Consider the following 25,361-nt stretch of genomic DNA (forward strand, 5'->3'; position numbering starts at 1 on the left):
TAAATAAAATGCTGTTTCAGACTATGATGTCCCAGTCATACAAAGAGTATTTATAGATCACTTCTGGCCTAATGCCCTTGCCGAAGTTCATATTCAGATTGTATAAACACCCCAAGGGTGAACATGACACTGAAAGCAAGCCAAAGTCCTCTGTAAGAGGCTTAAAAGTTCAGCTTCTATGTGACACAAAGGAACTCCACCTAGTTGTGGTTTTCAGCTGAGTGCTTCACCCAGAGCAAGCCAAAACAACCACAAAGAATAAGCCAACATCACCACAAATGATAACCTTTATGTTTTCACAAACCATGCACACCACATAAAGCAAACACTTACAGATAGTGAGATGATATTAAGAGGCTTTAATTTTAAATGCATAGCCCAGTAAATTTTGTGCTGGGGGGGTGGAGAACGGACCCCAAGCTACAGCTAACCTCCTTAAGGATATTGGGCAATTTATTCAGTGACTCACCTACTGAGGGAAGGAGAAGGGAACGGAAAGCTCTGCACAAAAACTGTGTGTGGTAAAACATAAGCTTTTATGAAACATTGGGAATATTTCCAGGGAAATGCTCAATAGGATGCTAAGCAAAAATATGGTTTGGGAACAAGGGAATGGCCTGGGGACACTGAGATGCAGAGAGAAATGGAAAATGTGGGATTGAGAGGCAGCTGTAGTTTAAGAGGGGGAGGGTATGTCTGTAACTGTAACAAAATAGACTATACAGAACTGGGTCCTTACTGAAGGTGACCTGAACATAGAAACGGCTACACACCCACCCAATATATTGATTTATTCCCCTTTAGTTCAGACTAAACAGATTCACGTTTCCAATCCATTTGTGACAGAAATAAGTTGTGGTTAAAAATAGCCTGCTCAAGTCAATTTAACTGAACTTTCTTGCAGTTCTGTCATCCATTTGAATACACAGTATTTCATCTAGAATATTATTAGATAAATAATTTGCCCATTAATTACTCTAACCAGCTGATTAAGATAGAACAGATGGACAAAGATAAAGATAAATCCATTTATAAATCCTTCAGGCAGCTGCAGCCGTGGGTGCTGCCAGATTTCAGGGAGGAAGATACGCTCTGGAGCCATCACCACCCAATGTGCTCCCACCATTCTGGTAAGAAGTTGGGGGGGGGGTTCTTGCTTTGCTTTTCCCCTTCAGAAACTTGAGTCTAAGGTGGTGCATTAATACTGCACTCACAGTAAAAACAAACAGATATGTCCTTGATGGAAGAGGAAAGGCAGGTCATCTGGGAAATTTTTTTACTCAAGTGGGAATATGTGTATTTCAGATCCCACAGAACATGCTCTTCAGCTTGTTCTATTCCCTGCCTCGCATATTATATTCCCACTGCCTGTTCCAACCATAACTGTGTTTTGTATACTGCCTAGAAGAAATTCACTGGTTTCTTGTTTTCATGTCAAAGTGTACTAATGCAAGGAGGATAAACAAATGGACATATACCCTTGATGAGAGAGGGCAGGACAACTGGGAGGGATGTTTTACTCATTTTACTCAAGCAGGAATATGTCTATTTCAGATGCCACAGAACCTGCCCTTCACCTGTGTCATACACAGTCATGCATAATATCGCCCCACTACCTGTTCCAAGTGTTGACTGTGGTTTGTGTACTGCCTAGAAGAAATTCACTGATTGATGGTATACCAGGAAACATATTAGATAAACTGACAACAATAAATTAACAAACTCCCTTAGCTTCCTTGTGTTAGAGCTGGCCTTGACCAGAGGTCATTTCATCAATATTATATAATCCAAACTACCAAACAAATTTATAGTGTTACATACACTAGGAATTACATTTGGAAATTGCTTCGGAGTGGGGGGGATACCTTATTCAGAACAAATATACTTCTACTAAGGTAGTTTATTTGATCATCAATTGTATTCATTCATAATTCTACATCAGGCTGTTATTTTGACCAGGGAAGCAGTGCTGGGGCAGAGTTTTTTAACCTTTTCCTCTTGTGCTATTTCCCTGATTGAAATCGTTCCTTCCTAGAAGCTGATATTGTACTTGTGTGCTTTTTCCTCCCTGCATTGCTAATGGGCTCTGGGCAAACTTAAGGAGCTGAAAGCTTTAGGCTAGTCGTGCTTTCCCAATTTAGCATTTCTGTTTGGCAAAGTCCCACATGAAATCCTGATCATGGATTTCTCACATCACAGTTAGGGTGCAGTCTTATACACAATTTGTTGGGGAATTAGTCCCACTGAAATCAATGCGGCTTATTTTAAAGAAGGCATGTAAAGGATTGCACTGCTATTTGAGCCCTGAGTTAGTGGTCCGCGTTGGCAAAACCAAGTACTGGATCCCTAATTAGACTCCAAGATGAGGTGCATAGCGCATCAGCTGTTTGAAAGCATGTTCCAGGACACATCCCAAAACAAGCAGCTGAAGCAGGCATACTGTTGATGAACCATGCTATGGAGGTTTATATAATGCACTTTCCACCGGTCTTGCATGGGTTTTACAAGATGTGGAAATGAATCCTGCACAAGTGACTGATGATTCTCTAAAAGCCAGAATGAGTACCTACCAGCACTTGAAACAGAGACATGAAACCTAAACTTTAACATTTTAGTGCCACATAATGTTCTCCACCTATCTGATGTGATTGTTGGTAGTTAGTAAGCCAAATAGCAGTACACCCTTATTTGGCTTAACTCTCCCATCTGCCTTCATGGATAAAGAGACAATTAAAGCTGACGCTGACAGCAAATTATCCTCCAGAGAAATATAGTGTGGGAATGATTTATGCATTTGCTAAAGACAACCATACTCATTCTCCGATTACACAAGAGGCACAGAAGCCCATTTTTGGTTAAAGAAACGCCGTCAAGGTTTGGTGGTCTAAGTTTGTCCTATCTTGACAGGCAAGCATACTGCAGTGTTTCATTTTGAACTGGCATCTTACCAAACATATGTTTTTCAAATCAAAAGCATTTAGAAGAAAAATCAGGAAGGACTTATAAGGCTGAAATCTGTACACAAAGTGTCCAACGTGCTCTTCTCCCACCCCCACCCCGATACTTGATTCACTGCTTTTCATATTTTGAATACCTTACACATTTCTGAAACCATGTGGTCATTTTAGACTGTGATTTCATGTGTGAATGTGCACGTGTATTGTTACATGCATCATCAACAAAGCTATCAACTTCACAAAACAATATATCAACTTCCCACAGGCAATGGGTTTTTGTTGCTGTTGTTGCTGCTTTACCTGGGAGCAATTCCTACAGTTCCATTCTGAACTGGGGAAGCTGCCATACATTGTTTCCTGAGCATTTAGATCAGCTCAGAAAAGCATACACACCGAGAAGAGATGGTAACACTGCTGGTTTTGATGGAGCTGAGCCAGAGGAAGATAGGGTGTAAAGTACAGGCACTGTTAGCCATACTCATTAACAGGGCAAGCGTATTAACCCAGCCTACAATTCCTTTGATATATGTTACGGTTGATTCTTGCTTTATAGCATGAATGGCATCCTGCGTGTCAAAGGGCACAGAAACCGAGGTTGTGTGAACCCCAAGCTGCTAGAGGTACAGCAGCAAACATGTTGATGCCCTCCCTCCCACACCTCTTAGCTCTAGGGATTTAGCTTTTTTTTTGCCACTAGGTCCTCCAGACAGGGACAGGGTAGGGCACCAGCATGCAAAGAAAACCAAGTTTCCCCTAAATTTTGTAGTGAAGTACCCATGAAGTCTCTAAATCCAAAATCCAAAAAATAGCACAATCTGTTATGCTAATTTTTGATTGAAACAAATAATCAATATGCTGTTTAACCAGCATTCCTGCTTTATTAAAATAAAGAAGAGGAATATTGCACACCTGGGTAGCTCAACTATTTGATCCATAATAGATCCTAAAAGAAACTGCAGCTTATTCTGAGGTTTCTAATGGACCAATCTCTGTAATTAGAGTTTTGGATAACCTCCCTGGCTTAGGACAGATGCAGCTGGGATAGCCTGGCCACTGTCATCCATGCACTGCTGACTTCTAGACTGCAATGCTGAAATGGGCTCCTTGTGAGGCCACCTCTGAGGTTAGCCCAGAAGTTGCAGCTACTACAAAAAGCAATGCTCACCGAGACAGAATATTGCTATTATACTGAAAGGTTTGACTGGCTGCCAGCTGGCTACCAGGCAAAGTTCAAGGTGCTGATACTGGTGTACAAATGGCTTGGGACCAGGATACCTAAGATTGTCTCACATCTTATATACCCACTTAATCACTGCTCTCTGCAAGAGAGGGCTTCCGTTCCTACAGATATCACATCTTATCACATTTCAGAAAGAAAAGCAAGAAGGATCAGATGCTACTATTCTAAGAAGAACAGTAGACTAGCAAGGAAGAAATCCGACGAAGAATCAGAGCTATGCAAAACCAGACCCAGGATGCAAGTTATATAGACACACGTTGTGGTTAAACACAACAGTTCAGGATCAAATTCATGAGGAAATGGGTAGTCAGGCTCACAAATCATATAAAACACAAGGCGAAAAAGTGTTAGTAAGACCAAAAAGCAAGAGGGTTAGGCAAATGTTTGCCAGAGGATTTTAAAATCAGGAAATAAGGTCTGAGACTTGCGTATGAAGGTCATGCAACATTCATAATTAAATAACTATCAAATCTAAATTATTGGTAGGGTAACTGGCACTTATGGAAGACTTGTATATTCTGGACAACTATGGAAATCCAGAGAAGTGCCCGTGAATCAAGGCTAAATGTTAGTGGATGGCTAGATTTTTAAAAACTATTTCCCTTTTTCACAGATTATACCTTTTAAATAATAGATGTACGGTAGTAGATTTAAGTCACAGAAACACAGTTAATTTCATATTATGCATGCTCCTATGTTTAATTTCTAAAAAAAAAGGTTCTGAGGCTCAAAACTGCCTAGAAGCCATGTTGAAAAAATACGTAACCAGTTCTAGGTGTTTGCGGTTGACTGTTGGTGGAGGGCCAACAGCTTATGTGAAGCACAAAGTTCTTTATTTATTATTACATGATTTAAACAAAGTCCAGGGCTCAGCTATGGAAAGCCTTGCAAGAGTTGGAGATCTCATTTTGAAAATGGCTTAGTGTAAGGTTACCAGATTTTTTTCCCAATGAATCCAGGAAAACTTTTCAACTTCAGTAGGAATGATAGGATTTTGTCAAGGGACTGGTTTGTAAATCTGGGGACTGTCCCCGGGAAACGGGGACATCTGGTAACCTTAGCTTAGGGTGCACCTTGAATTATGGTTCAGGACTAAAGTCATCAAGGCAATCTATTTAGGAGTTTCAGAAGTCTTAAGGTTTGAACAGTCTATAAGAATTTGTCCCTGCATGAAGGTGAAACTTTGACTCAGCCAAAGCATTTGGCAGTAATGAAAGACAATTGGAAGGCAACATATGGAAACAGGTTTTGTTTTTCAGTCACTTGGCGGCTAAAGACAATATTTTGCTGTTGCTCTGCAAGGTTACCAGTAGGGATTAGGAAAACACTGCATTAAGAAGTGACAGGTTTTAATCCTTTATTTGACAGGTTCAGTATTGTGATTGCTGCTTGCATACTGTGATTTCATATCTTGCTATCCTCCTACAAAAGCTGTATTTTCTTTTAATACAAGTCATTAACCTTGACTTATGGAGTCAGTGTTTTAATTTAGAAGATTTTATATTAGATTTTACAGGATACTAATGTTTGGCGTTGATCATTACTTTTATGCATTGGCCACAGCAGCAAAAAAAAAAAGATAAAAGGATTAACCATTATCTCCATTTGGTCAGGATCCAAAATTAAAAGCTTCACAATAACCTTATGTTCCCTATAGAGTTTTTAAAGGCCTATTAACTATATGAAGATGATGGTTTGGTTGCCTGCACTGTATCAGGAGGGGAAAATAATTTAATAGGCAATATTATATATTTTAAAATTTAGATAAAAATAAAAATAATAAAAATAATAAAAATAGTGCGGACGTCAGTATTTAACATTAGCAAAATCAGCTTTGGCAATAGAAGCTAAGTACTTAGGAGCCTCATATAGCTAAGTGGTGATGAGTTTTTAAGAGATATTCATTGAACAAAAGCCTACCGGACATGAAAGTATTGCAAGTTGTGACATAAACACATGTATGTAAAGTCTCATAAAACTTACTGCATGATACCAATAACTTATATCGTCCCACATCGGGAATTTGGCAGTTTAAAATGTCCTCAAAATAAAAGGTAAATTGTGTATGTTCATTTCATAGCATATGTTTTCTGTAGTACACCACAAATCAAACTTTCAATGGAGCGTTTATTTACTACGCATTCCACTTATTAGCTAACCAAGTTCAGATTATATGTTTGCTTTATCTTACTGTAAACTTCAAAGTATTTGGTGATGGAATTTAAGAGCACTTAATAGAGGCTGTGTTGACATTGGTAGTTTCTATTGTAATAGTATGGAGTGGAAGTGGGTGTCTGGCCTCTCCCAAAGAATTGTGCTGGCATTTGGACTCAGATGGATTGGTGTTTGGCCACTGCCAAAGCTGAAGGGCAACAATGTAGTTTGGCTGATCATCTGGTGCTAGCCAAATAATTGGGTGCATGACAGACATCTAGTCTTGCCCAAATGAAGAGGGTGGGTTTTAGGACTCTTTTGGGCTTTTAATGGGGAAACAATTAAACTAAAGGGGAACCACCTCAACCAAGGAAGAAGGCTGGTGACCTCAATCCTACAAAAGACATAAAACTTTAAACTAGGGTAGCCAGATTTTTAAAAGAAGTAGTACAACTCATGCAACACGTTGGCGACTAATATACATACAATAATTACCAAAATAATTACACATTCTTTATCAATCTTCTGAAAAAAATACAAAATCTAGTGTAAAGCCACAGAGACTCATGAACTACCCAACTTAAGATGAAGTTATGTCTGGTTTCAAGGGATTTTTCAAATGCTTAACTCAGTCTATTGTTTTCTTTATCTTTTTAGGTAAGTTCATGAAGATACCCACACTTTGTGTATAAAAATGTATAATTATTTTGGTAATTATTGTATGTATCTTAGTCGCCAATGTGTTGCATGAGTTGTATTACTTCTATCAGCAGCACAGGTTGCATTTTTCTAGATTTTTAAAAGAAGCCTACACCTCTAATACTTGCGAAGAAAAGGGATGGTCAGCAGGCGTACCTTGCATGACAAGCTAATGTCACAGTAAACCTAAATTACACTAATGTTGGTTTTTGTGAATTGCAAAATACGTATTTATATTTCACAAAACAAGAAGTAAAGTAACAAAACACTGTTAGTTGAAACTTATCTATGCACAAAAAAATAGAATTTTTAACACGTACAGAATTTGCCAGAACACCTTGTAGAAGTATGAGGACACAAACAGAAGGACACAGCATTTCGGCTTTATTCTCTTGCAAGTCTAGAATAGCTTCGGCTTCAGATCTTACAAAGCAGCTGTTAACTGGAGTATACAATAATAAGCTAGATGGTCTGATGGTTTGACTGGGTCATACCATTGTTTTATAATCCCAAAGGGAGAACTGTCCTTCAGCAAAGAACATGAAGTAGAATGAACTGTTCTGAGCCAGAACTTAAAAGCAAAGTTCAACAGCAGTTCTATTCAGACCACATCCTTTCTCCCAACAACCTTGGGTATACAGAAACATTACAGCAGTAATGACAAACTTTTATTCCTCTCCTTTTAGCTTGCTGCACACATGCGTGTGTCACCATGCGCAGGCTAAGGCAAACTGTGGTGACGTGTTTCCACCTGTTTGAGGCAACTATGATTCTGCAATGAGGAAACGAAGAAAATGAGGGTAGATAAGGCTTAGGGGTCAGATTACTGTATATGAGTAGGATGCTGGACCTTTGTATACATGAGTGTGTCAATAAGAGAATCAGGTAAAGAATGTGTTTTGGTACAAAGGCGACAAGCTCAAAACCCATTCATTTCAGTGTCCAGTAAAGAATTTGAGAAAGAGATAGTCACAAAGGATTTAGGTTTCTCATATTAGCTCAGGAAAAATGCAACAATTGTAGCTTCAAGGATCATTCTGAGCAGCTATCATTCACTCCAAAACACACTTTTCTTTTGCCCAGGCAAAAAAAGAAAAAGCTGTTTCTGTGTATTCTCTGTATTTTGCAAAGTATAGGCACAGATTCAAACATGGGTCACTGGAGGATTGCAATGCCAGGTTGTAATTAGAGCTATTTGCTACTCCATGGCAGGCCATAAAGGCTTCAAGTGTGTCCTGAGACCAAAAACGGTTTCAATCAGTGTTTTAGTTGCTGGCCCCAATGACACTGAAACACACTGCCTTTGTGTAATTGTAATCAAAGATGTGGCATGCATGAAAAGGCCTCTCCAGGGTTTGGAGGCCCTACGCTGGTATGTAACCAGCTAACTGTGAAATAATTATAGTAAAGGCACCATGGATTAACTGAAAAGGAGTTCCTTTGTTACTTGGGCTCCTCCTACATATATGGACTGCACCTGTGTAAGACTTTTTATTAATCTTATTATTAATTGATTTATACACTGTTTACTTACCGAAATGTCTTCTAACTGGCAAAATTAACTCCTGAAGCAGTATAACAGAATGGCAGAGTGAGGACGCAACTGGTAGGTGTCTGAGATTCCTGGCCCCTCACATTACCATTAACACCCCTGCCTGCACAAAGTAGGTGCATAAGTATGGACTGTGCAAGACGACGGGGAGATCTTCTGGTCTAAGGATCCAATGTGGCTGGGGAGATACAGATTAGCGTCTTCACCATATAGTTTTCTCTGCTGTCTTCCTGAACCTGACACAGGTTCCTCATTCACTATCTCGGAACCATCCCTTCCAACTCAGAAACCCAGGAAACCTCATTGAAGCTGCGTGTCATTTATTGACTTCAGAATCTTTCTCTTTCTCTTTCACTCCTACAAACAAACACCCCTTGTTAGTTTCAGGGTAGAATGGAACTATAGGAAACTATAGAAAACTATCAGAACTCTTTGTTTGCAAGTTGCCAATAGAATTTGTTTGCACTGTAGCTGTTTAATGTCTTAATATTGTAAGGTAAATAAAAGTTTAAGTAACTGCTAGACTGTTGGTGTAAATGCTAAATAAAAGTTTTTGTTGTAAGGGAGCCAGAATGGTGTAGTGGTTAAGAGAGGTGAACTCGTAATCTGGTGAACCGGGTTCGCTTCCCCACTCCTCCACATGCAGCTGCTGGGTGACCTTGGGCTAGTCACACTTCTGTGAAGTCTCTCAGCCTCGCTCACCTCACAGAGTGTTTGTTGTGGGGGAAGAAAAGAAAGGAGATTGTTAGCCACTTTGAGACTCCATAAAGGGAGTGAAAGGCTGGATATCAAGTCCAAACTCCTCCTCCTCTTCTTCTGAGGCGCTTCTATGCTCAGTGTCCTTCTGCCACCTTCACTGCTGCTCTTGGGTCCTATATCCTAGTCTACCACTATCCTGGCAGTTGCAAAAGAGAAAAGTGGAAGTACAAATGCACTCACTCCCTTCACAACCTTGTAGCAATATAGATGGACTCTGCCTTCTACTAAACCGTAGTCTGCATAAGCTCTGTGTTGGGATAGGACACAATGAAACTAGTGTAAATATTAAACTTTAGACTTCTTTTTGCATGTAAATAGCAGCCAACTATGGCATGTTCACATTGTAAATGTGAAAAAGAAGCACAAAGAACTGCATTCTATTTTTGACATTTCACCCTCCCACATATACTACCATTTTATTTAGAAACTTAAATCTTTATCCCACAATTGCCTAAAGCGCCATTCACAAGGCATTTTAGTAACAGCTGTTGAATTATTATCCAGCTCTAACTTCATGGCAATAACAAAACTAACAAGGGACATGTTTAATCCTAAATAGTTTCACAATATTATGTAATTCCTTTCTGAAAGAATTCTTATAAGAGTTCTGATAAACACAGATAGCCTTAGTCCAGTCAATACTTCATTACAGATAGGAGTAAATGTATATTTTATTTTAGTACTGTAGCCACTAGATCTAAAATTGATGGCTAGCACCAGGATGGGAGTATTGATTTTCATCATCTGAACTAAGAGGAGTGTTTATAAAAATAAACAAGTCATATACTCCTTAATGTGTACACATCTTCTGAGTAATATTCTCAGCTTGAATTAACTCTGTTTATCTCCAATAGGCCTTAGATTGAAAAAGCAGGCTTAAAATAGTCATAGAAGACAATTTTAACAGAAAACTAATCTTGTAAAAATACCAGTTTTCACCTGCTTAACAAAAAGAGTAGCAGTGCATTCTGGAATGTGAATATGTGAAGTTACTTTTCTATACTTGCAACTATATCCGTTCCTAAATTATTCCACTATTTCAGAATTTCACACTTGTATATACATACACTCAAATATCCCAGTTTTCTACTTGCTGAAGCCAATTTTTGGAGCCAATTTGAATCTGCACATTACACAGACTTTGGCTATTAAACCTACAAGTCAACCAGAAGGTAAATCTTACCAGAGTGATTTAACTTTGCCATTTCTTGTAAGGGAAGCTTTTTCTTTTGTCCAGGAATACAAAGGGCCTGGAGACTGAGCATGTGATACTGAAAATCAAGTCAGTTTCTTCAATCATTGTACACAAATAGCTCCATATACTACAATTAGCATTCAAGCCTTATTATTGCTATAAGACCCAATCTGGGGTTCCATCGAAATGGAAAATTAATGTTTAGGGTCAGCTGCAGCAACTACTTTGCCAGTTAAAGCCAGGTTGTGTGTTCTTAATGTTGGCAGTACTATTCAAGGCATTGGTCAGAAAGAATAACAGGGATAAACTGGCTTATCCGCTGAAAATTTGCAGGAGGGAGCAATAATTATTCCATTTTGTGCATATAAACTGCCTAAGCATTTCATGAGAATGTGTTTCTCTATTAATGTGTCAATGGTGAGAAAGAAAATAAAGGTTCTAAACAGACTGAAAGCCCTTTATTAAGTATTTACTGACTTGCAGTGAACACCAAAATGAAAGGAAATACTCACTCAGCTTGCTACTCATAAGCTCTTGTACAATTGCCAATTTGTACGCTATGTTTGTCCAAATAACATAAATTAATGCTTGTTGTATAAATATGTGCTTTGATTCTGTCATTACCTAACCTTAGTTAAATGTGTATCAAGCAGTTGAATCATGATAGCTATTAAGCAGACTTCTAAATACCACTAGTGATTATATTTATAACAAGTCCACACAGCACCAGCAACATTCAGCTTGAACTACATCACTGGTTTCTTTCATATATACTTTTTCTTCGTCCCAATGCTCTCTCGTAATTTGCAGAAATAACATACAAGCATGATCAGAGCTCTACACAAGAAAATATATTAATTGCATTACAACCGATCAATACTTAGAGGCACCAAGCCATGAGTGACATGTCAATGCCTTTCCTCTAATTACAATATTCAGTATACAGTTAGGTAATATCCCCGAAGTTACATCCTGTTTTATAATCCCCATTGACCATTAAGTTTCTAAAATACAACACCATATCAAAGTCCGCCCTAACCTATATAAAGTGATGTTGGGTTTAAATGATATAGCAAAGCATAAATTTTATTACTGTTTGTCTCAATACTGACAGACATGAAGACAATAAGAGCTATTTACTGCAGTTTAAGAGTTTCAAAAACTAGCATATTTCCAACTCTAATTTTTCTAAAAGTTAAATTAATACTTTATTCATAATGACAACAAACTGTACTATTTTATAGGCTGTTGACTATATTCCAGTCATGTTCTTGTAGTAAAAAAAGTTTAGATTTTATACTTAAACTAACAAATGTTGCATATTTCAATTTTGCCCCAAACTTTAAAAGTGTCCACCTTCCTCCTAACGTAAGATGAAGTAATTTTTTCCCCAGGATGCCTCTCTTTCTTAAAATGTTAATATCTAGTTCAACTAATGTTTAATTCTATATATTCTATATATAATTCTATATATAAAGATGTTTATATAACTTTTGATAAAATGTACCATAACAAACAAGTTCAAAAAAACAAATAAAATCAGCCTGAAAAATGCAGACAGAAACAAATCAGACCAGCAGGATGAGAGAGCATGAAACATTATAGCCAGACACTGGAGAGACCTGTCAGGAGTAAGCATGGGCCATTGGTATCAAACACTATGGGAAACAGCCTTACTAGAAAAACTAACCAATAAACTGAAACTGACAAGGGGACAAATAGAAGAAGACGCCTTCACCCCGGTATGGCTCCCCTTTATCACATACACAGCCCAACAAGACAACAAGAAGAATCCACCAACAGCATACGAATCAATATGGCTAACCTGATACAAAAAACCCCACCTACGCCACTCACACATAAAAACAAAGTTCACCACAGCCAACCACAAACAAACAACCACACCCTAGGCCAACCCCAACCTCTCTCACCACCAAAGCAACACAAGCAAATATTAAAAAGGACCTGAACAAGTGAAGCTGACACAAAACCCCACACATACATTAAGTAGAATAGAAGCATCGCCACCCAGCCCCAGCCCCACTCACCATGCCCCCCTCCACCTCTTTCCCCCTTTCTTTCCTAATGTAACACTAATGTCTCAACAAATGAAACTGATCTATTGAAAACTTAACTTGAAAAAAGAGACATTGCACATACTTTTGTAAACCAATAAATCTTTAATTATAAGTATGTTAAAAAACAAACAAAAACAACAACTAAGAGTCTGCCCATCCCAATAAGATTCCCTGAAGCTATAAATCCATTACAGGGTCTGCTGTGCTTCAGTTTTAAGATCAAGTGTGGTTTGACTCCCTGCAATTAAGGCATCTATTAAGTCAGTGCAAGTTATTTAACATCACATCTCAGAAAATCCTATTAGGAAAAAGTTGACATTTTGACCTTACTCCATCTTGTTTCCAATACCTGCTCACCATTAGCTTAAACCTCTTATAGAATTAGTTTACTTCAATAAAAGAATTGTTTGATTATTTCAAGACCCTATTAACTAAACTAATCAAAGCATGTATGAGTTTCCATCAAAAAACAAACAGATGCAGAAAATAATCACTCTAGGTAGACCAAAACTAGAGCGCTCTATATTAGATTCTGTCCTTAACAGCCGTACAGAATCCTTGAAAAGTGTTTTATGTCCTATTATAGCAAAAACCACTGACCAGCAAATGGGGCTAAAGCTCATATTACTCTCTGGCTGTTTACCTTCCCAACAATGGCTTTTCATTACTCATCCAGGATTGTGACATTTTATTTAAGCACAGCTCATGCAGCTGACACATTGCTATATCGGTTCATAACAGTTCTGGACCAAGACATTTTGCTGCCTGAAGCAGAACCCAAATGGCACACTGACACCCTCTATGCTATACATTTTATAGCTGCACCATTCAGACATCAGTTGCTGCCTTCATCTGCTACCACCCCCAACCAGCTCTACCATTAAACAAGGTGAGGTGACTACCACAGGTGGCAGCTGCTGGGAGGGAATGCTTCCAGACATTCCTGTCCATTAGAGGACAGAGCTGTGTATGTCTCCATCACTTCATTGGTACAGAAGTAAGATTCAGTTGCCAGTCCAGTCAACTTTTGTATTAGAATTGGGGGAGAAACCCCATCTTGTTCTTTGCCTCAGGCAGCAAATTTTCTTGGGCCAGCTCTGCCACCACCTGAAGAAATCAGCTTCAGCTTACTGCACAGTAGGGCCCCCTGGTTCACATCATAACTACCCTACTTTTTAAGCTTATACTCATCACTTTCCAAAACATGGTTGTAGCATTAAACATACTTCTTTAAACTAATTAGAGTTTCTGCATCCTCGTACTTCCTAAAAAGATACATTGGAATTATGTACACCTGAGCAATTGCACAGCTTTACATTTTAAGCTTTAGATTTCTCCTAACGGTTATGTTATGGGGATGCATGCTGTGCTTAGGAAAGAGCATGATTGTGGCTGTATGCACTTGTAATTCTGATAGGAAAAACAGTCCTGACTAGGCATTTACTGTGTACTATGTTATTTTAGGTATTTACTGTGCTTCTACATCCACTCCCCCAACAAAAAACAAATATCTGGCAAATAAAGGAGTCATAAAGCTTCAGGAATGGGTCAAGAAAGGTATGCACCTACCCCTGGCATCTATCATGAAATCAATAGCTGAAATTCTAGTGCAGGTCCTCGATAAATAGTTTTTTCTGCAACCAAGCACTCTCCTTTCATTACATAATTTTAAAAGGACCTCATTCCTGTAGTTCATTTCCACCCCCACATTCTCAAAGCTCCATGCTCACATAAACACCAGAATTTCATATGCAGACCAAATAGAAGCAAGCTTGCAAAGGGCTCATGCTGAGATATCTCTCTCATTAGTAATGGAAGGTTTGGCTATTTAAACATCTTGCAAACATTGTAGCGGCTCCAAAATGGACCATTGAATGATCATATGCTAGAATGTAATGTAGCAGTGCTTGACCTGCCCCCCTGACTCATAAAGAAACTTTGATTAAATTTGTACAAACTTGTAGGGATCATCTTCCTGTGTTATTACAAACAAACAAACAATCAATCTGATGATTATACGAAGGACTAACCCCAAATCAAGCTACCTAAAGTATCACTCAGTGCTGTGACAGTTTAAAAGTTTAAAATAATATAGTACACAGTTGGCATTCATATCTGAGCTAAAGCTCTTGATTGAAGGGGATTAGTGCTCTTTGCTTCTACATCTAACTGGTTTTAGGTAGGGATAGTGGAACACCTACTCCTATTCCTCTGTGAGGTCACTGAAGGTGTGACAAATGAAGGAGAGAAGCAGAAAATGTTGAGAAAGAGGAAGAGGGGGTAAATACCAATCATGGATTTGCTCAAGCCAAAGATGGAGCTTCCATGAACATAATTAAGGAGAAGCAAATGGGAGCACTGTTCCATCCAATGAATTTTGAATTAAGCTGCACAAAGTGAGCCTCTACTGTGTAACCCACAGGACCATGGATGCAGAACTAAAACCCACAAGTGCATGCCCAAATAGTTTGATGGGGATCAACCACCTGCATTTGTTGAAGCTATCGTGTAAGTTGATTAAAATATTTAAATTCAATGCTATGCAGATTAATCCATGTGGATAAAGAAAATGATGACCCTGACCCTATAATGATAGCTGGTTCCTATTTTCTTCATCCGCTTGGAGGTTTTCTTCTGCAGCATTATATGGCATGCAACCGAAATCTCTTCATTAGTATACATGATGGCTAATGGCACTTCATCTCTATCAAACCATGCCGGTGTGCGCATGTCGTTTTTATGACTCTGCATGTTGCACAACAGAGGCTCACTTTCCATAGCTCAGTTTCAAATCCCACAAACAATATTTGTCCCTGGGTATTTTCTGCTGGATATTGGGCATAAATATGCATATTCAGTGTCACCGTCCTCCCATTACTGTTTTGCTCATGTTTAGAAGAGAACCATGTTATGCCAATCCTTCACAAAACCACCACCTACCAGCCCGTTCTTCCATAGCTTTCCTGGCTTCTTTGCCTCGGCACATAAATTATTCCTTGGACCACAACTCTTAACTTTCCTTGCCTCACTCTGAATCAGATACTGCATAGATCCCACAGATCCAACCCTGTTGCCCTAAATCACAACAGAGTAGATCCCTGCTGGCTAGCCTGGTTCCTGAAAGCTTGCAATGTGCTGAACAACTCTCATCATTTGGGTTCCTGTGCTCACCCCCAGTTCAATAGAATTAGAAATATTTTCTATTTCTTTCATTGTATCCCACCCTACCTCCAAGGAGGAGGTGCCGACATATTAAGAGGAGCAACATAAACAGATTTCTGTGATAATGTTTTTATTCTTAAATAAATTAAATAAGTTTATTTGTAAAACAGAATGCAAGCCAGCAAGAGTATCCCCCACCACACTATCTTTCATTTTTTATTACTGAGAACATAGAGTGTTCCTCCACCAGAAAAAGCTAAAGCAGTTTGCAAGATATACATAGAAACATTCCAACTATTCTAAATAAAGACGATAGAAATGCCAGCCAAAGAAAGAGTACAGATCTGTCCTTTTACAATCATGGTTTTGAACATGCCCTTAAAAGATTACATAACCCAACTATACACAAAACCCCATCTAAATGGAGCTTCTTGGCTATTTGCTGCTTTCAAACAAATAACTGGAGATATATTCTGACATGGTGAGTTCAAGCCAAGATACACAGTCATCACATGCCTTCTTTAGTTTCAACCGTTTCATTTGTCAACAGAAATCTGAACACTGTTTCACACATTACATTTCTTCAGCTACATGAAATAATATTTCACACAATTCTGTAACATTGCAATATGTTCATGCAAATGTATTATTTCCAGCCATGTGCATTTCACAGAGAGATACAGACAGACAGGACTGTGAACTTCAGGTTTTATCTTAATACCATGGGGAATAATAATAATATTAATTTATTATTTATACTCCGCCCATCCAGCTGGCTTTTCCCAGCCACTCTGGGCGGCTCCCAACAGATTAAAAACAGAATAAAACATCAAATATTAAAAACTCCCCTAAACAGGCTGCCTTCAGATGTCTTCTAAAAGTCAGATAGTTGTTTATTTCTTTGACATCTAATGGGAGGGCGTTCCACAGGGCGGGTGCCACTACTGAGAAGGCCCTCAGCCTGGTTCCCTGTAACCTCACATCTCGGAGCTGGACCGAAGCCATTTAGGGCTTTAAAGGTCAGCACCAACACTTTGAACTGTGCTTGGAAATGTACTTTGGAAACTGTTTTTGCTGGACCTAACACGACAGCCACCACCAAAGATCAGAACCAAGAAGCAGCTCAGTTCTCACGCAAAATGCCACTGCCTGGTGGGTCAGCATGTCTCGGGGGGGGGGGGGGAGAGACACTGAGTAAAATGAATGGCAGCCAGTGCCAGTAAGAGTGTGTGCGAGAGAAACTGTGGCAGGGATAGCAGAAGTGCCTAGCAGGGATCTTGTGGCACCATGCTGAGGGCCTGTTAAAGCCTGGTGCTGGCCCCAGACAGGAGGATAGACATTTGATACATGCTGATGATCTATCATTGACTTTGTGAAGGGTCTTTCCATCCTCCTACATGAGTTCAGTAATATTATTCAACTTTCTAGTATGTAGAGGGATTGTTCAGCTTACTGAATTATAACCGCTTAAGTTATTTTTAAAAAAATTGTAAAAGTACTCTGATTGGTAAACACAGAAATAAAATCCTTTTAAAGAGTCTTGGTTGTAGCCAACTAATATATACTCTCAGTAGACCCCCTGAAATTAACAGAATTAAGTTAGCAATCACCATTAATTTCACAGGGTCTTCTGAACGTAGGGCTAACATTGGATACAATTCTGTAACTGTCACTCCTCTACATTATTGGAACTTCACTTATCAGGCTCTAAGACTTGCATTCGGACATAACACTAAACCACTGTTTGGAACTACTACACAAATGAGCACAGGAGCTCAAGTGCTCTATTCTCAACTTCCAGAGCTGCCAACTTCAAACCATGATTTATTGGCACTGCCAGGTAGGACTGGGCTGGGAAGATTGCCCTAGCTTGTTCAGCTAAACCATATTTAAAACCAACAACAGTTCCAGGTTTGGATATAATGACAAACCACAGTTAAGCTAAAAATGGGAACCACAGTTAAGCTAAAAATTCTTCTAAGAAAGAGTGAGTGTATGAACCCAAGAGTAACCTAAGCTCATTCCCATCACACTAAACTATGGTTTAGCATGGTATTATTTATTGTTATTACCATTATTACTGTTGTTTAAATTTATACACCGCTCTTCATCCGAAGATCTCAGGCCCGTCCACAAGATTAAAGATACAGGACAGAAGCACAAAATAAATAGCTAAAACAAAACAACAACACCTCTTGCACAAACACATTTAAAAGATCGGAGAACAGGGTTTCCCAAACTTGGATCTCCTGCTGTTTTTGGACTGCAATTCCCATCAGCCCTGACCACTGGTCCTTGTAGCTAGGAATGATGGAAATGATAGGAACGTGGTGCAACAACAGCTGGAGACCCAAGTTTGGGAAATCCTGCCACAGAATATTAATCAGCCAAAGGCCTGGTTGAAGAGGGATGTTTTCACCTGGCGCCTAAAGATATATAATGAATGTGCCAGGTGAACCTCCTTGGTGAGAGCATTCCACAAATGGGGAGCTGCTGCAGAAAAGGCCCATTCTCATGTTGCCATGGTCTGGACCTTTTATGAATGAGGCACACCAAGAAGGGCCCCAGATGATGACTGCAGAGTCCTGGTTGGTTTATATTTATATTTGACATCCAATCAAAGTGAAGAAACTCTTAGCACATTCACAATTCAATACACAACAGGACAGATAGCGTTTCCCAACACTGAGTGATTTCTGTTTCATACATAAAGGTAAAGGTAAAGGGACCCCTGACCGTTAGGTCCAGTCGTGGCTGACTCTGGAGTTGCGGCGCTCATCTCGCTTTACTGGCCGAGGGAGCCGGCGTACAGCTTCCTGGTCATGTGGCCAGCATGACTAAGCCGCTTCTGGCGAACCAGAGCAGCGCACAGAAACGCCATTTACCTTCCCGCCGGAGTGGTACCTATTTATCTACTTGCACTTTGACGTGCTTTCGAACTGCTAGGTGGGCAGGAGCAGGGACCGAGCAACAGGAGCTCACTCCGTCGCAGGGATTCGAACCGTCGACCTTCTGATCGGCAAGCCCTAGGCTCTGTGGCTTAATCCACAGTGCCACCCACATCCCATTTCATACATACATCCTAAAATATATACTTCTTTTTTTAAAAAAGAGGATGCTTTGAACAATAGTTGTAAGGCAATCCCAGTGGGTACTTGGCAGTCTGGGTGCAGTTGGTAATTGCAAATTGTTGGGGTTTATCGAAACAGTATCTTTATAAAAATACATATATACTGCTAGATCATAATCAAAGCAGTTTACAACAGAAACTATATACAATTTAAAAAGTTATGGGTTTTTTTTACAATGTAAAAATTTTAAACAAAATATCATTAACCAACCATTACAGAAATGTGTTTTCGTAATTGCTTACATAAGCTTGGCACATAGAGAAGTGTTCAGCAGGCATTTAAAGTTTAAAACAGAAGGTGCCAGCTGAATCTCTAGTGGCATGCCACAGGACTGCACCGATGGCACTAAAGACTCAATTTCTTGTTTTCAGATGAGCTTCGCCAACTCATCTTTTCAAAATGCGGGCAACACACCTTACTAGAGTAGTACAAGAAAGGGTTCATTTGCTGCAAAAGGAACTCCTGGCGATTGGGATCAGGGGGCAGGGAAGCTAGTATGCCTGGGGGGTGGATTTAACCCCTAAAGATGTCATTGGCCTAACAGAAAGAAGGTGCAGAAAGGGTGACCAAAATGGTTAGGGGTATTGATCCATGCTATTTACATAGGAAATATAAAGATGGGACTTTTTAATACAGTACGGGGGGATTACTTGAGATAACATAGAAGTTATGAATAATGTGATTAGAAAGTGAACAAACAAAGAGATGGGTTTTCCTCTTTTTTTTAACACTGCAACTTTGTTGCACTCTATTAAACTGGGTAGCCATAGGTTTAAATATTTGCAAATGCATAGGCTGCTATTGAAGAATATTTTTAAACAGATGATTTTATAAAACTACCAAAGTCATGACTGACTCCAGACAAGCTGCATTATAGCACTCGTATTTGTAACTGAAACGATTAAATGCTAAACTGGATTTGATAATACTTCCTCCCTCTCTCATAAACCTGAAATGGATACAGGATGCTGCCTTAAGACTTTGGTGATAAAGCAGAGCCAACAATACATGGGGTGGTAACCAATTCTAGTCCTACTCAGAGTAGATCAGCTGCAGTTAATAGGCATGACTTCGGTTCAGTCATTCCAGTGGGTCTAGAACTCAGTTGGATACAACCCTATAAATATACATAGCTTCCTTTCAACAATGGCATCTACTTCTGTTACTAATTCATGTGCTTGCTCTTCTACTAGTCTCCAGTTGCACAAAAGCTTCAACATTACTGCAATTTGTTCCATTATAAGTAGCTCAATCAAGTCTAATGTTGCAGGACATAACACTTTAGATTCAGTTTAAAATCTGACCCCTACAAACAGCAGGATAATTCATGACCAAGGGTCTTTAAAAAAAAAAGGTCTCATTCTGATACTCATACACAAGCTGGTCAGCATCAATTTTATAATTCAACATTACAGGTCTGCTGCATGAAATATCACAGAATACAGAATATCCTAAATGATTAGAAAGAGGTAACAACCAGTCATCATCCTATCATAGTTTAATGAAAAGTATGCATTCCTTGTTGTCTGCAACTTTGCAAAAAGTATTTGAAGCAGCTTTTTGTCCTATTAATCAACCATTGTTCCAAGACCCCATGAAGACTATTTCTGCAAAACAGCTTCACAAACAAAACAAAAATGTGAATTATGACCAATTCCCACAGCCACATCATAAATATAATATGCAACAAAAATAGAGAAGGGAAAAGAGAAGTGGACTGAAAAGATCACAGATGCTTTTTCTCACTTGAGCATGTGTGGTAGAGAAGATAAAGGTCTATTATGAATAAAGACATAGAGCAAAAAGGGGAAAGTCTATTCTGTTTTAGAAAGGGAAGTGAGGTTCAAAAAGTCATTTCAGTATCCTGCCATATAATTTACGTGACTTTTGACAAATAAATGTTAACCACAGTTATGATTCCCTTTTTAAGTTAAACAGAAAGTCTTTTTTAGAAGGAGGGAACAGATGACACTACTGTGTTTAATAACAAACCAGATCCTTCAGTTAGATAAATGCTCATATTGAGCCAAAGTAACATTAATATTTCCATTTTCCAATTCATTCAGGACATTTAAAAGAGCTTCATAATAAACAGTACAACCCTATGGCCATCTGGGATTACTCCCACCATAAGTAATCTCCTATGCAAACTTCCTTAAGAGTAAAACCTGTTGGGCCCAATGGAATTTGCTTCTTATTCAAACTCCATAGAATAACCCTGCCTGTGGTATTGTCTACAAGTAAAGTAAGACAAAGCCTGCCACTGTAAAACCAAGAAATAGTCCTGTGGTGCCTTTAACACTCACACAAGCATTGTAACACAACTGCTTCAAGCAATTACTGTACATTCTTCCAAGATAAATTAAAAGTATTTTGCTGTGATTAAGTGCTACATTTTGTGGAATATTTAGTTCAGACTCTAGTAGCCTACAATGCAGCTGGTCCAGGAACATTTTAACCCTTTGGAGGCCCTTCTTGATATTTGCTGAGCAGCTTATTTTTTAAAATTCTAGTTTACACTGGAGGCACCTTGCCCTTGGCAAATCACAGGGCTGAGAGAGTTAAACCTGGGAGGAGCCTGCATGCATATGATGTGGGGGAAGGGCCAGAACCAATGAAAACACGGGAGCTATAGTTAGCCCAGGAACAAGATAAGCTGTAGAGACGATTCCAACAAAGCTTTTTTAGATGACACTCTCTTGCACCCTGTCCTCAGCTTACAGGGCATTTAAGCACACACCTCCCCCCAAAAAAATCATTCAGATAGTTCCTGCCACTTACCTGGAGTTCGCACCAAGCCACTTCCACCCAGGTCTCCGTGTCCAGCCCCTTGTAGACTGTTTTGAAAGACCCTCTTCCGAGCTCGATGTCAAACTTTAGAAACCTGCCATCGGGGGAGGTGGCCACCGCCTTCATGTCGGCCTCTTCCTCCTCATCCTCCGCCTCCTCTTTCTTGGACTTGCTCTGCTCCTTGAGAGATTCCGCCGCCTCTTTCTTCTCCGCATCCTCCTTGCCGCTCCTCTCCTTCGGTTCCTCGGCTGCTGCTGCTGCTGCTGTTGCTGAACTAGGAAGACCCTCCGGGGCGGCGGCCGCTTTCGCCGGCTCGGCGGGCTGCTCCCCAGGCTGCGCCTCTTCCACCACCGGCCTCTGCCCTGCTTTCACCCTCTCGGCGATTATCCTCCTGGTTTTGGAGAAGAGGATGATCTTCTTCTGCTGCGGCTGCTGCGGCTCGGGCGGCTCGAAGGTGGGCTCCTCCTGGTCGGAGTCCACCACGCTCCTCCGCAGGAAGCGCTGGTGGGCTGCTTTGGGATCCTTGGCGTAAGGCACTCGCAGGAAAGGGGCGGGGGCCGCGGGCCGGCCTCCTCGCGGCACTGCAGCAGGGTCCATGCCCGACGCGCTGCTGCCGCCGCCGCCGCCGCCTGCTCCATCAATATTCATACCCTTTCCACCCGCAGGAGCTAAGGCAGCAGCCGCTGGGAAGCCGGCGCGTTCTGCAGCGACAGCAGCTCCAACCTCGCCTCCCCGCCGCGGAGGTGCTGTCCTGGCCTCGCCCCCAGTTTCCATTACAGCTGAGCTCTCGGCAGCTGCCGCTAGAGGAGAAGGAGGTGGCGGAGCCGCCGCGGCCGTCGACGGTACTCGTGCCGCCGCCGCTCGGTGGGAGTCATCACGGTGCATCCTTCCGGGGAAGCTCAGCCCAGCCACCTGCCAGGCGAAAGAGAGAAAGAGCGCGGTGAGGAGGCTGCGGGCCCCACCTGGCGAGGGACCAGGAGGAGGAGGCGGACACCTGCAAGAGGGAGATCGCCGCCGCCACCGCCCCCCAGCCAGACACGCAGGGCGCAACTCCGGAGAGGATCTCCTGACAGCCTCTCTCCACGCTCGAGGGCGTGAGGAGCGCTGGAAGGAGCATCAAATGCAAAAGCTCCCGAGAGGCAGAATGATGGAGAGACAGGGACTCTCCGGGGAATTTTGCTAGGGGTTGTCTCCAACTGCAGGTCCCTCCCAGGCAACTCGAATCAATGGCTCGCCCCTTTCCTTAGCCAGGATCCCGGTTCCAACCTGGCTCCCCCCGCCCCCAAATCCTAGCCAGTGCCTTCCAGCCACGAGCCGCTCAGACCCTTCTGCAACTCCACGTTATCCGTCCCTTTAAAGAGCAGAGCGCAGTCTCCGTCGCCCAGCTCCCCCCCCCCGCCATCCCCGCCCCCCTCTGCCCAAAGTCTCCAGCCGGGCTTCCCCTCTCCTCTCCCTCTGCCGCGACGCGCCCACGCAGAGCCTTCGAGACCCCCCTGGGCCGCTCACGCGCTCCCACCTCACTCCGGGCTTCCGCCTCCCCCGCCCCCTTTTGCCCACTTCAGTCATACTGCAGCTCCTCGGTGGAAAGCCATATTGAGGCTGGAAAATGGGAGAGGAGGGCGGGATGCGAGCAGCCGAAGCGAAGCTCGCCCGGCGGGAAGCCCCGACCGGACCTGCCGCTCCCCGACACCCCCCTCGCCGCAAGCTTCGAGCGGTAAAAAGACAGGCAGCGCCGCCGTCGTCAAATGAGCACGAGGACGGGGCTGGTCATTCGCCCTGCCCAGCTCTGCGAGAGAAGCCGCCGCTTAGATAATAGCACGCAGCAGCAGCAGCGCCAGCGCGGGCAGGGCGCACAACCGAGGCAGCCGCAGCGAGCCGGGCTGAGGGGGAGGCGAGGGGCTGCGGCGGCGGCCGACGTCAAGTGCCACCACCGGGGCGCCCGCAAACCACGCCAAAGAAGAGGGTGGCGGCGGCGGCGGCGGGCGGCTGGAGGAAGCAGGTGCCTCAGCTGCACAATGGAGCTGCTCACCTGCGCAGCCCGGGAAGGGAGAGAAGGCAGACAGGCAGGGAGATCTAACAAGAAGACAGGTTTCTCGCGCAGACTGGGTGACTTACCAGGAGGAGAGGGGGCCCCCATCTTCACTGCCGCCCATGGAGGTTGGGGGCGGGCGGGTGGCAGAGGGACGGCTCGATTCTTCCGTTCCCAGTCATGGAGCCCCCGCAAGACGCGCGCCCGCCGCCGCCGCCCTCACAGGCCGGGCTCTGCAGCCCCCGCCTCCCCTCCGCCGGGCAGCCTAGTCCTCTCGCAGCCCCCTCCGCCGGGGATCCTCTTGGCTTCGCGGCGACGTCCAAGCGTCGTCTCAGGGGAGAGCTCCGGAGAGCCACCGGCCAGGCGCTGAGGAAAAGAAACAAGAATAATCCACCTCAGGCGAAAGAGCGCGCCTGCTCTCTCCCTTGCTGCCGCCGCCTCGCCGAAGCCAGCGTGCAGGAAGCCTCGGCCCGCGCTTGCCCATGCGCCCCCCGAGCGCGTCCTCTTTTCCTCTCCCCACCCCCCTCGGCGCTTTTGTCAATGGAAACTGCTCTCTAATGAGCGTCCCATTTAACGGACGGGCCGGGAGCCACGGGCATCGCCGAGCAGCCAATGAGAAGGGCTGGGAGGAGGTGGCCCCCTGCTAGACCCGCCTCGTGTCATCGGGGTATGAGGAGAGCGCCGGCTCGGCTCCCCCTCCTCAGCGGCGGAGAGCACGTCCTGACGGCACACACACACACACACACACACACCCCGCCTCCCTCTCCCCACAGCGCAGTTGCCTATTTCGCTGCTTCTCCTTCTTATAAAATAGCCTTCTTGTCGCTTCGCTTCCAGTTCGCGCATGCCCTCTGCCCGAGCCGCAGCCCGTGCTGACCCTTGCCCTCCCGTGGGGCTGTAAAGCAATGGGGGCAATGGGGGGGTGAGGGCGTGCGTGCGTGTGTGCGCGCGCGCAGGCGTCCGGGCTGAAGCGGCCACCGCGCGGAGCTGAGGGAGGCCTGGAGAGGGCGGGTGGTGACGAGCAGGCGATGCCAAGGCGCGGGTTTAGTCCTGCGAGTGGAAAGGCAACGGGGGATGGGGGGGTTAGGATTGGGGACAGACTGAAAAGAATGGCGGGGTGAGGTCGGGAGGAGGAGGACGCGGGATGTTTCCATATAATTGTTGTGCTCTTCGCGGCGTGGTTTCCCCTGCGTGATGCAAGCTCTCCCCTCTGGGGACTTGGTTAGGCACAGCCCTATTTGCGATTTCCTCGGTGGGAGCTTTCTCCTTCCTCATAAATTGTTAGGAAACCACCTGCAGCTTCTCCGGGCCTGTTATTTATTTATTTCACGTCGCGCTTCATTCGGTGCACACGACGAGAAAAAATGAATAAGCGAGCGAGAGAGAAACGAGTCGTGTATCCCAAGCTGTGGGAACACCCCATGACTTCTGCCGGATTGCGCTGCTCTGCGCCTGCAGGGAGGGAGAAGCTGCTCGGATACGGCTGTGGTTTTCACACCCCGAGGGAGACCTCCTCTTTCCCTTCAGCCGGTTATTTAACATAAACGCTGCGAATCAAGAGGGAGTGGTGTCCGCACCCCCATGGGCCGCCGCTTGCTGCGCTTCAGCCAGAATG

At 42.8% G+C, this 25,361-nt stretch overlaps 1 protein-coding gene across 33 annotated transcripts in view; it reads right to left on the reverse strand.

The window, feature by feature from the left end:
- The window catches only part of WNK2 (WNK lysine deficient protein kinase 2), a 115,047-nt gene extending 90,465 nt beyond the window's left edge, over nt 1–24,582 (reverse strand). For 5 of the 33 annotated variants that reach the window (XR_014522449.1, XM_083489089.1, XM_083489090.1 and 2 more), the window contains exons 1-2: nt 23,833–24,487; nt 21,709–22,629 (exon numbers count right to left, since the gene is read on the reverse strand). Coding sequence is in view for 29 of the 33 variants with exons in the window: in XM_083489089.1 (XP_083345215.1) it covers nt 21,709–22,602 (894 nt within the window). In the remaining 4 variants the exon portion in view is untranslated. Of the gene's footprint in view, nt 1–21,708; nt 22,630–23,233; nt 23,361–23,832; nt 24,497–24,528 lie in introns of those variants that run through there. The other 28 variants (XM_083489092.1, XM_083489111.1, XM_083489110.1 and 25 more) reach the window with 16 other exon arrangements.
- Between the last annotated feature and the right edge of the window lie 779 nt (nt 24,583–25,361).

The sequence above is a fragment of the Podarcis liolepis genome (assembly GCF_965112155.1).
Source record: "Podarcis liolepis genome assembly, chromosome: 2".
Taxonomy (NCBI): domain Eukaryota; kingdom Metazoa; phylum Chordata; class Lepidosauria; order Squamata; family Lacertidae; genus Podarcis; species Podarcis liolepis.